This window comes from Chiloscyllium plagiosum, chromosome 37, assembly GCF_004010195.1.
Source record: "Chiloscyllium plagiosum isolate BGI_BamShark_2017 chromosome 37, ASM401019v2, whole genome shotgun sequence".
Taxonomy (NCBI): domain Eukaryota; kingdom Metazoa; phylum Chordata; class Chondrichthyes; order Orectolobiformes; family Hemiscylliidae; genus Chiloscyllium; species Chiloscyllium plagiosum.
In genome coordinates, this window is record NC_057746.1 from 28,562,728 (window position 1) to 28,575,354 (window position 12,627).

Genomic DNA, 12,627 nt, shown 5'->3' on the forward strand with positions numbered 1-12,627 from the left:
TGCTGCATTTGAAAATGCAAATCAGAGCAGGATATATACACTTAATGGTAAGATCCTGGGGAGTGTTGCTGAACAAAGAGACCTTGCGGTGCAGGTTCAGGTTTCAATCAAAGTAGAGTCACAGGTATATAGGACAGTGAAGAAGACGGTTGGTTTCCTTTGTTGATCAGAGCATTGAATTTAGGAGCTGGGAGGTAATACTGCGGCCATAGAGGACATTGGTTTGGCCACTTTTGGAATATTATTTGCAATCCTGGTCTCGTTCCTATCAGAAGGATGTTGTGAAATTTGAAAGGGTTCAGAAAAGATTTACAAAATGTTGCCAGGCTTGGAATATTTGAATCATAGGGAGATGTTAAATCAGCTGGGGCTGTTTTCCCTGGAGCGTTGGAGGCTGAGGGGTGACCTTATAGAGATTTATAAAATCATGAGGGGTATGGATAGGGTAAATAGGGTAAAAAGGTGTTGGGGATCCAGAATTAGAGGGCATAGGTGTAGGGTGAGATGTCTATGTGTGTAAGATGCTTGAGATGCTAGATGAATATTTCACGTCAGTGATTTACTGTGGAGAAGGAAAAATTTTAAAGAGATCTAAGAAGCAACGTTTTCACACAGAGGGTGTTGCATGTATGGAGTGAGCTGCCAGGCGAAGTGGTGTAGGCTGGTACAATTACAGCATTTAAAAGCCATCTGGGTGGGTAAATTAATAGGAAGGTTTTAGAGGGATATGGGCCACATGCTTGCAAATGAGACTAGATTAGTTTAAGATATCTGATCAGCTTGGATGAGTTGGGCTGAAGGGTCTGTTTTTGTGCTGTACATCTCTATGATTCTCTCTGATGATGTGGCCTAAATGGAATGGAAAATGAGATGCTGTTCTTCCAGTTTGTGCTGAGCCTCGATCTGGAAGAACAGGATCTCATTTCCCACTTGGGGACCCTGCAGTCTTCAGGAGTCAGAATTGAGTTCAATAATGTCAGGGCCTGAACACCTTCTTCCACGTCCTTTGCCCATACGGACATCCCAGGCCCTGTCATGACATGAGGTACTTTCAGTACAGCCAGCCCTATTTCACTTCCTTTAGTCCCCACTATTAGGTGTTCTGTCTCCCTGGCTCACCTTATCCATCCCTTCATCAAATATGTTGCCAGGGACTGGACCAGTTCAGCAAAGACTGAGTCAAGGTAAAAATTGATGAGCTCTATGGGGCAGGAGCAGGCGGAAACAATGTGTTTGCTTGTGAATTTTGGGAAGGAAGTAGAAGTGAGCTGTGTGGGTTTGGCAGGCTGTCAGCTTGAAGGCAGTGCTTTTAGATCCAACCCTGACTTTTTTATGAAGCCTGATGATCAGGGTGGGGCTGTTGTAGCCTGACAGACTGACCTCTGCATTGCAGAGGCTGAGCATCAGCTCTCAGATACCTCCTCCTATCGCTCCCTGGACAATGAAGCCTCAATGAAACATCAGCCCACTGTGATAACCACAGTCACTGACCTCATTTGATCTGGTGATCTCCCCCCCCCCACTACCTCCCAGCCGATAGTCCCCCAACCCAACACTGCTCACTTCTACCACCTTGTGAACATTCACAAACAGGACTGCCAGGGCAAACCCATTGTTTCTGCCTGCTCCAACCCTACAAGAATGCATCACTTCCTACCTTGATGCTTTATGCCAGTTCCAAAACTTCCAATTTGTGGACTCCAGCCACATCCTCTTGACCATGGATGTGCAATCCCTCTACACCTCGATCCCCCACCAGGATGGTCTCAGGGCTCTCCGCTTCTTCCTGGAACAAAGGCCTGAGCCCTCCCCACCCTCCACCACCCTCCCTCCTCTTGGCTGAGCTCATCCTCACCCTGAACAATTTCTCTTTTAACTCCTCTCATTTTCCTCAGGTCAACATTGGCCACAGTTAAACTTGTCTCTTTGTGTGGTAGTTGAAACATTCCTTGTGCTAGTCCTATTCCGGCCCCCACCCACAATTCTTTCTATGGTATGTCAGTGATAACATTAATGCTGCCTCACTCTCTCAACTGGAAAAGTTTATCAATTTCACTTCCAATGTCCATCCCGCTCTCACCTTAACCTGGTCCAGCTCTGACTCTTCCATTCATTTCCAGGGAATAGACAGGCCACCAGTATTCATTATAAACCCCTGACTCTTACAGTTAAAGGGACTGCAGTTAAAGGGACTGCATTCTGCATCCTGCTACATGTAACAATTCCATTCCATTCTTTCAATTTTTCCATCTGCATCACATTTGTTCTGATGATACCAACTTTGACTAGGGATCCTCCAAGATGTCCACTTTCTTCCTCAACCAAGGATACACCAGCACTTTTGTTTACAGGGCTGACCCATCTCTCACAATTCTGCCCATATCCCCATGTCCTTCCTGCAACAACGATAGGCTTCCCCTTGTCCTTCCCTAACATCCCACCAGCATCCACATCTAGAGGATCATTAGCTACAATTTCAGCCATGTCCAGTGAAATGCCACTACCAGACAAATATTCCCCTCCCCTCTCTTATCTGCTTTCTGCAAAGACCATTCCCTCAGAGACACCCTGGTGCAATCTTCCTTCACTCCCACCTCACCGCCACAGTCTCACAGTACCTTCCCTGCAACCACTGAAGTTATAACACCTGCCTCTCTCCTCAGTATCCAAGATCCAAACCATACCTTCCAGATGAAGCAGCACTTTACCTGTACTTCCCACAATTTAGTCTACTGTATTTGCTGCTCAGAATGTAGTCTCCGCTATGTTGGGGAAACAAAGCATAGACTGGGTGACCACTTCGAAGAGCATCTGCTTTCCACCCAAAAAAAGACCCTGAGCTTCCAGTTGCCTGCCACTTTAACATAGCATTCCTGATTCCTGATGAAGAGCTTATGCCTGAAATGTCAATTCACCTACTCCTTGGATGCTGCCCGACTGGCTGAGCTTTTCTAGTGCCACACTTTTCAACTTTAACACTACCCTGTTCCCAGCCCAATATCTCCATTAGAAGCTTGCTGCAGTGCTCATTTTCTGCTTGCAAATGTTGCATTCTCTGGAGTTAGTATTGAGTTCAATAATTTTAGGGTCTGAGTTTTTCCATGTACGAGCTCCCCCACCCAACACACCAGGTCTTTTTTTACATTGTCTGACATTGCACATGTCCTTTTGCTGGCCATTAACAGCAATAAACCCTCCTACATTGATCATTATCCACTCCTTTTTCTGTCTAACTGCTCTTCTCTCTCTTTGGGTTCTATCCCCACCTATCATTTACTCCTTTCTCCCTCCCTCCCCCTATCCTCTGCATATAAACTGCCATTTTCCGAGTTAGAATCTGTTCTAAGGAAGCATCACTCGAACTGAAATGTTAACTCTGATTTCGCTCCATGGATGCTGCCAGATCTGCTGAGCTTTTCAAGCAACTTCTTTTTTTGTTTCTCCCACAATTTAGATATGTGCCTGTTAACAATGGCTCTTTAATGTCTACATGTCTTCCTGATATTATGATAAACACTGTTCCTCCAATGTCACTCCAGATGAAGCCAGACCAGTCTCCTCGAGAAATCATGTTTCCGTGCTCTATTCCTCTGGTTAGACAGAACCCTTCACTGCTCGGACACACAGAGCTGATGGTCTCAGACACTTAGAGTCATAGAGATGTACAGCACGGAAACAGACCCTTCGGTCCAACCCGTCCACGCCGACCAGACATCCCAATCTAGTCCCACCTACCAGCACCCAGTCCATATCCCTCCAAACCCTTCCTATTCATATACTCATCCAAATGCCTCTTAAATGTTGCAATTGTACCAGCCTCCACCACATCCTCTGGCAGCTCATTCCATACACGTACCACACTCTACGTGAAAAAGTTGTCCCTTAGGTCTCTTTTATATCTTTCCCCTCTCACCCTAAACCTATGGTCGCTAGTTCTGGACTCCCCCACTCCAGGGAAAAGACTTTGCCTCTTTATCCTATCCATGCCCCTCATAATTTTGTAAACCTCTATAAGGTCACCCCTCAGCCTCCAACACTCTAGTGAAAACAGCTCCAGCCTGTTCAGACTCTCCCTGTAGCTCAGATCCTCCAACCCTGGCAGTATCCTTGTAAATCTTTTCTGAACCCTTTCAAGTTTCACCTCAACTTTCCAATAAGAAGGAGACCAGAATTGCATGCCATATTCCAACAGTGGCCTAACCAATGTCCTGTACAGCCGCAACATGATCTCATAACTCCTGTACTCAATACGCTGACCAATAAAGGGAAGCATACCAAACGCCTTCTTCACTATCCTATCTACCTGCGATTCCACTTTCAAGGAGCTATGAACCTGCACTCCAAACGGACCCACAGAAAGTATGACATTTCTAGGGAGGTTCACTCTGAATTAACAACTTGCGATGTGAAGATGCAAACTGGGGCCTGAGAGGCCCTGCACAACTAGATCTATCATCAGAAAAATGAATACACATGTTTACCTGGGTGAATGCTGTGTGACATTTCTCTCCAGACTGTGTACTGTAAAGGGCCGGTGAACTGTGCGAGAGACAGAGAGTCATCAGCAGCTGAGAGTTTGTTCTCGTACTCGCTAATCCTGTAAATATCAAACAGTTGACATTATAAATTCTGCTTTTTTTCAAATATTTATGAAATCATTTAAATTTTTTAGCTTTCACTGTTATTCATGTTTGAGTTAATGAGCTAGAAAGTGAAATGTTTAGCCTAATTTTGTAACTGATCCAACAAGAATTAGATAATGCAAGGGCAAGGATTGGAAATCCCCAGGTCCAGAGAAAGGCCAATGTCCTGATAACAGATTAGTTACTGAGACATCACACACCATGGAGATGATAAACGTTTCCTCCGTCCTTCTGCTGTATTGTAAAGAGAGCTTGTAGAACAGAGACAAGAAACTGAAACATCTAAAAGCCTTTTTATAAATGTATTAAGGACAAAAGGGTAACTAGGGAGAGAATAGGCCCCCTCAAAGATGAGCAAGGCAGCTTTTGGGTGGAGCCCCAGGAGATGGGAGAGATACTAAATGAGTATTTTGCATCAGTGTTTACTGTGAAGAAGGACGTAGAAGATATAGAATGTGTGGAAGTAGATGGTGACATCTTGAAAAATGTCCATATTTCAGAGGAGGAGGATCTAGATACTTTGAAATGGATAAAAGTGGATAGATCCCCAGGACCTGATCAGGTGTGCATGAGAACTCTGTGGAAAGCTGGGGAACTGATTGCTAGGCCTCTTGCTGAGATATTTGTATCATCGATAGTCACAGGTGAGGTGCAGGAAGACTGGAGGTTGGCTAACGTGGTGCCACTGTTTAAGAAAGTTGGTAAGGAAAAGCCAGGGAACTATAGACCGGTGACCCTGACATTGCTGGTGGGCAAGTCTTTGGAGGGAATCCTGAGGGACAGGATTTAGAAACATTTGGAAAGGCAAAGACTGATTAGGGATAGTCAGCGTGGCTTTGTGTGTGGGAAATCATGTCTCACAAACTTGATTGAGGTTTTTGAAGAAGTAACAAAGAGGATTGATGAGGGCAGAGCAGTAGATGTGATCTATATGGACTTCAGTAAGGCATTCAACAAGGATCCCCATGGGAGACTGGTTAGCAAGGTTAGATTTCATGGAATACAGGGAGAACTAGCTAGTTGGATAGAGAAGTGGCTCGAGGGTTGAAGACAGAATGTGGTGGTAGAGGGTAACTTTTCAGACTGGAGTCCAGTGGTGTCCACAAGGATCGGTGCTGGGTCAACTACTTTTTGTCATTTATATAAATGACTTGGGTGTGAACATTGGAGGTATGGTTAGTAAGTTTGCAGATAACACCAAAATTGGAGGTGTAGTGGACAGCGAAGAAGTACAACAGGATCTTGATCAGATGTGTTAATGGCTGAGGAGTGGCAGATCATGTTTAATTTCGATAAATTCAAGGTGCTGCATTTTGAAAAAGCAAATCAGAGCAGAACTTATACACTTTATGGAAAGATCCTGGGAAGTGTTGCTGAACAAAGAGACCTTCAAGTGTAGGTTTAAAATTCCTTGAAAGTAGAGTCACAGGTAGATAGGATAGTGAAGAAGACATATGATTTCCTTTGTTGGACAGAGCATTGAGTACAGGAGTTGGGAGGTCATGTTGTGTACAGGACATTGGTTCTGCCACTGTTGGAATATTGTGTGCAATTCTGTTCTCCTTCCTATTGTATGGATCTTGTGAAACTTGAAAGTGTTCAGAAAAGATTTACAAGGATGTTGCCAGAGGTGGAAGATTTGAGCCATAGGGAGAGGCTGAATAGGTGAGGGCTGTTTTCTCTGGAGCACTGGGAAACCTTATAGAGGTTTATTGAACCATGAGGGGCATGGATAGGATAAACAGTCAAGGTCTTTTTCCTGGGGTGCGGGAGTCCAGAAGTAGAGGGCATAGGTTCAAGGTGAGAGGGGAAAGATATAAAAGGGACAGAAGGGGCAACGCTTGCATGCCGAGGGTGGTGCATGTATGGAATGCGCTGCAGAGGAAGTGATGGAGGCTGGTAAAATTAAAACATTGTAAAGGCATCTTGATGGGTATATAAATAAAAAGGGTTTAAAGGAATATGGTCCAAGTGTTGGCAAATGGGATTAGATTAAGTTAGGGTAACTGGTAAGCATGGACGATTTGGCCCAAAGAGTCTGGTTTTGTGCTGTACATCTCTATGACTCTCTGACTCTGTGATTCCTCCTTTAAACTCTAACTGTCTCGGGTTGATCAGCAGTAATGCAGGGAGAGGGATGGCCATTCCCTCGAAACATGTCTCTCTCAGGTTCAGCGGGCAGGTCACGGTCACACAACCAGCCCAAATCAGGGCAATGATCACTTCCAGCCTGAGAACCAGGTTGTATTATTTACAGGCATCTTGTCATTGTTTACAATACTGCAGGACAGTTTTATTAAATCTAATACTGTTTAAAACCTGTAATGAGCTTCTTGTAAATACACGCGTGTGAACGATAACCGGAGTTCCTGGCCCTTTAAACCAGAAAATAAACCCATATTAACCCGTCCCTGAGTTATTGAGCAAACTGAGCAGAGTTTCAGTAAAGAGCATGTCCTACCTTCTCTTCTGACAAGCTTCCTCCTGAAAGAAATGAATCACAAACATTGAGGATGGCAGTAACAGATTTCAGGAGGAGACAGACAGGCTGCTGAAATGAGCAGACATAAAGACGGAAGTGGAAAGTGATACATTTTGGAGGGGAGATTGAGGAGATGTTAAAATATGCTGGAACTGACCATCAATCCCGCTCACAGACACAGTGACTCTCACACTCCCACTGCACAAAGACACGCCCACACACTCTCCACATGGGACTGGAACTGGATTACAATGGGAGTTCCAGGATATAATTAATCTTGGGGAACACGGAGATAATAACAAAATAAGTAAGAACATGACACCCCATTCCCGGGAAAATGTCGGTATTCCTGAGAATCTGCAGAAAATGCGGCAGCGGTTACAAATACAGATTATTGGAAAATCTCAGCAGGTTTGGGAGGATTGCTGGAGAGAAATCGCAGTCAACGTTTCGGGAGCACTGACCCTGATTCAGTGACAACAGCAGAACCGTCCGATCAGTCACAAGGTCAGTTCAGTTTTTTGCACTAAATTCCATATTATTTTGACAGTTGTCATCATGTCCGAAATCTGTCTGAAATAACCTGCAATGTCTTCCCTTACCTTCAGAAACATCAGCTCGTCTTTTTGTTCCATTTGTTTCTGTAACTTTGAGAGTTTCTCCTCAATAGAATTTAAATTCTCCTGAATCTCTCGAAGGTTTCTCTCCATTGGTTCTACAATCCTCTCCTCTTCTTCCCCGAGATCTCTGAGTATACGCTGCTCTTTCTCAGTGAGAATCTGGTGCATTTTAGTGAACTCGGATGTGATGTGGGTCTGCAGACTGCTCGCCTGCTCCTACCAAATGAAATGTGAAACCTCATTAATGTCCCGCGATAAAGGGAACAAAACTAACCCAGATCCCAGAAAATCAGCACAGGGAGAGCTCACCCTCACTTCGGAAATCTTCCGTTTCTGGGTCAGTTCCGTTTGTAGAACGGCCGATTTCTTCTCTGTGAGAATATCTAAGGAAGATTTCAGTTGATCCTGGAATTGGAAAATAAAATTACATTCTTAAAGTGTTCGCTCCTGAAAATGCGACAAAACCTTTTTAAAAATATTTAACGCTGCAGGAGAGCAATTGTCAGCGATCGAGTTCCTGTCTCTGGTCCCTGATGGAGGTGTCTGAGTCTCCCTGCTCCGGACGTGTCTCATAGAATGGCCTGAAGCGATTGATTAGAAATATCGATTACAAAATACAATGACTTGGAGATTCCGGTGTTGGATTGGGATGTACAAAATTAAAAATCACGCAACACCAGGTTATAGTCCTACAGGTTTAATTGGAAGCACACTAGCTTTCGGAGCATCGATCTTTCATCAGGTGATCGTGGAGGGCTCAATCCTAGCACAGAATTTATAGCAAAATTTTACAGTGTGATGTAACTGAAAGTATACATTGAAAAATTGATTCTGGATTAGTGGTGCTGGAAGAGCACAGCAGTTCAAGAATTGATTGTCTGTTAAGTCTTTCATCTGTTTGAATATCATTATAGTTTCACTTCTTTCATGTGTAAGTGCATTATCCGGTTAGCTGTTAACAATGGTGATAGCAGACAATATCTTGAAGGTGTTAACCCCCTGTGTTCTCTGTCTATGCCATGATGTTTAGATTGATTCTAATCCAAAAAGTGAGATAACGGAGTTTTACAGCAAGGAACCTTAATGACCTCCTCAGGAGACAGACATGTGCTGCAACCGACAGGGTACCCTTCGTTGTTCAGTATTTCCCAGGAGCTGAAAAACTACGCCATGTTCTTCGTGACTTGCAACACATTATTAATGAGGATGAGCACCTCCCCAATACCTTCCCCACACCTCCACTGCTTGCCTTTAAACAACCGCCAAACCTCAAAACGGATCATTGTTCGTAGCAAACTGCCCGGCACTCAGGACAACTCCATACAACCCTGTCTCGGTACGCGCTGTCAAAGTGTGAACATAGATACCACCATTACGCGTGGGAACACTTCCCACCTTATACATGGCAGGTAGTCATGTGACTCAGCCAACATTGTCCATCTTCTACGTTGCAGGCAAGAATGCCCGGAGGCATGGTACATTGGGGAAACCGAGCAAAGGCTACGACAACAGGTGAATGAGCATCGCACAATAATCAACAGACAGTAGTGCTCTCTCCCAGTTGGGGAACACTTCAGTAGTCCAGGACATTCGACCTCGGACCTTCGGGTGACCATCTTCCAAGGCGGACTTCGGGACAGGCAGCAGTGAAAAGTGGCCGATCAGAGGCTGATAGCTAAGTTCGGTACCCAGAGGGAGGGCCTCAACCCGGACCTTGGGTTCATGTCACATTACATGTGACCACCATAGCATTATACACACACACACAGATACACCTACACACACACTCTCTCTCTCTCACACACAGGCATTCCTATACACACATACACTCGGACACACATATACACAGACGCGCACACAGACACCCACCCACACCCTTACAGACACACACACTCCCACACTTACACATGCACCCCCTCGCAGACTTAAAACACTCTCACTACACACACACGTTCTCACGCTCACAACCCCCAACTCAGACAGACACACACACAGACAGACAAAGACCCACATGCACATATATTTTGGGGGGGTGAATTTGTACTTGTAGGGTTACATTGTACTTTGCTCAAAAACTGCATGAATTTATGTAAAACTCTGTTATCTCACTTTTTAGATTAGAATCAATCGAAACATCATGGCATAGACAGAATACAGGGGATAACACCTTCAAGATATTCTCTAGCTATCACCATTGTTAACAGCTAACCTGAGAATGCAACTTTAAAAAAAAGGTTTTGTGATTTACACATGAAAGAAGTGAAACTGTCATGGTATTCAAACTGATGAAAGACTTAGAGTCAGAGTCGTAGAGATGTACCGCACGGAAATAGATCCTTCGGTCCAACCCGTCCATGCCGACCAGATATCCCAACCCAATCTAGTCTCACCTGCCAGCACCCGGCCCATATCCCTCCAAATCCTTCCTATTCATATACCCATCCAAATGCCTCTTAAATGTTTGTCATTTTTATAAATGACCTGGAGGAGGGGTTAGAAGGTTGGGTGAGCAAGTTTGCGGATGATACGAAAGTCGGAGGAGTTGTAGACAGTGAGGAAGGATGTGGCAGGTTACAGCGGTATATAGATAAGCTGCAGAACTGGGCAGAAAGGTGGCAAATGGAGTTCAATGTAGCAAAGTGTGAGGTGATTCACTTTGGTAAGAGTAATAAAAAGATGGGGTACTGGGCTAACGGTCGGATACTTGGTAGTGTGGATGTGCAGAGGGATCTTGGTGTCAATGTACACAAATCTTTGAAAGTTGCCACCCAGGTAAATAGTGCGGTGAAGAAGGCATATGGCGTACTGGCTTTTATTGGTAGAGGAATTGAGTTCCGGAGTACTGAGGTCATGTTGCAGTTGTATAAGACTCTGGTGCGGCCACATCTGGAGTATTGTGTGCAGTTTTGGTCGCCATACTATAGGAAGGATGTGGAGGCACTGGAACGGGTACAGAGGACGTTTACCAGGATGTTGCCTGGTATGGTAGAAAGATCGTATGAGGAAAGGCTGAGGCACTTGGGGTTGTTTTCATTATAGAAAAAAAGGTTTAGGGGTGACTTGATAGAGATGTACAAGATGATTAGGGGTTTCGATTGGGTTGACAGTGAGAATCTTTTTCCACGTATGGAGTCAGCTATTACAAGGGGGCATAGCTTTAAATTAAGGGGGGTAGGTATAGGACAGCTGTTAGGGGTAGGTTCTTTACTCAGCGAGTCGTGAGTTCATGGAATGCCCTGCCAGTAGCAGTGGTGGACTCTCCCTCATTATGGGCATTTAAGCGGGCATTGGATAGGCATATGGAGGATAGTGGGCTAGTGTAGGTTAGGTGGGCTTGGATCGGCGCAACATCGAGGGCCGAAGGGCCTGTACTGCGCTGTATTCTTCTAAGTTCTATGTTCTGTGTTGCAATTGTACCAGCCTCCACCACATTTTCTGGCAGCTGATTCCATACACCACATACTCTGCGTGAAAAAGTTGCTCCTTAGGTCTCTTTTATATCTTTCCCCTCTCACCCTAAACCTATACCCTCTAGTTCTGGACCCCCCGACCCCAGGGAAAAGACTTTGTCTATGTATCCTATGCATGCCCCTCATAATTTTGTAAACCTCTATAAGGTCACCCCTCAGCCTCCGACGCTCCAGGGAAAACAGCCCCAGCCTGTTCAGCCTCTCCTTGTAGCTCAGATCCTCCAAGCCTGGCAACGTCCTTGTAAATCTTTTCTGAACCCTTTCAAGTTTCACAACATCTTTCTGATAGCAAGGAGACCAGAATTGCACGCAACATTCCAACAGTCTTAACAGACAGACAATCATTTTTTAAATGTATAATTTCAGTTACATCACACTGTACATTTTTGCTATAAATTCTATGTGCGAGGATTGAGCCCTCCACTATCACCTGATGAAGGAGCGACGCTCCGAAAGCTAGTGTGCCTCCAATTAAACCTGTTGGACTATAACCTGGTGTTGTGTGATATTTAACAAAATAGAATGTTTACCTTGTAGATTTCAACAGCCTCATTGATCGGCAGGAAGCGGTGCTCTCTGTGTTCCCGCGAATCTCTACAAATCAGACAGATCAATTTCCTGTCAGTTTCACAAACCAGTTTAAGATCTTCCTGATGTTCCTCACAGTGAGGTTTACTTTCCTTCTCTTTCGGATCCAGCTTTAACTTTCGATACTCCTCGGCCAGATTCGCTAAGGCCCGATTTACCCTGAGGGCTCTTTCCGGAAACACCTCTCTGCATTCCGGACAGGAGTTTATCTCCTTTTTTTCCCATCTCTGGGTGATACAGGAACGGCAGAACTTGTGTCCGCACTCCAGTATAACCGGATCGGTGAAGAAGTCGAGACAAATGGGACAAACTGTCTCCTCAGTCAGTCTCAGGAGCTGCTGTCTGGAAACCATGATTTAAAAGTTTTAGGAGGGTCAGAGGTGGGGGTAAAAGAGGGGGAGGTGTGGCATTGCTTGTCAAAGATAGTATTACAGTGGTGAAAAGGACGATGGATGAGGACTTGCCATCTGAGGTAGTTTGGGCTGAGGTTAGGAATAGGAAAGGTGAGGTCACCCTGTTAGGAGTCTTTTACAGGCCTCCTAATAGTCCTAGAATCATTGAAGAAAGGATAGGGAAGGTGATTCAGGAGATGAGTGACAGTAAAAGGGTGGTTGTTATGGGGGACTTTAACTTTCCTGATATTGATTGGGAAAACTATAGCTCAAGTTCGTTAGATGGGTCAGCGTTTGTTCAATGTGTGCAGGAGAGTTTCCTGACACAATATGTAGACAGGCCAACAAGAGGTGAGGCCATACTGGATTTGGTTCTGGGTAACGAACCAGGCCAGGTGTTAGAATTAAAGGTAGGTGAGCACTTTGGGGATA

General features: G+C 44.8%; 1 protein-coding gene across 1 annotated transcript in view; it reads right to left on the reverse strand.

The window, feature by feature from the left end:
* The window catches only part of LOC122541545 (zinc-binding protein A33-like), a 267,926-nt gene extending 255,770 nt beyond the window's left edge, over positions 1-12,156 (reverse strand). Inside the window, exons 1-5 of the mRNA XM_043678373.1 lie at positions 11,746-12,156; positions 8,055-8,150; positions 7,728-7,961; positions 7,105-7,127; positions 4,482-4,597 (exon numbers count right to left, since the gene is read on the reverse strand). Coding sequence (XP_043534308.1) covers positions 4,482-4,597; positions 7,105-7,127; positions 7,728-7,961; positions 8,055-8,150; positions 11,746-12,156 — 880 coding nt within the window. The remainder of the gene's footprint in view (positions 1-4,481; positions 4,598-7,104; positions 7,128-7,727; positions 7,962-8,054; positions 8,151-11,745) is intronic.
* Positions 12,157-12,627: the final 471 nt, after the last annotated feature.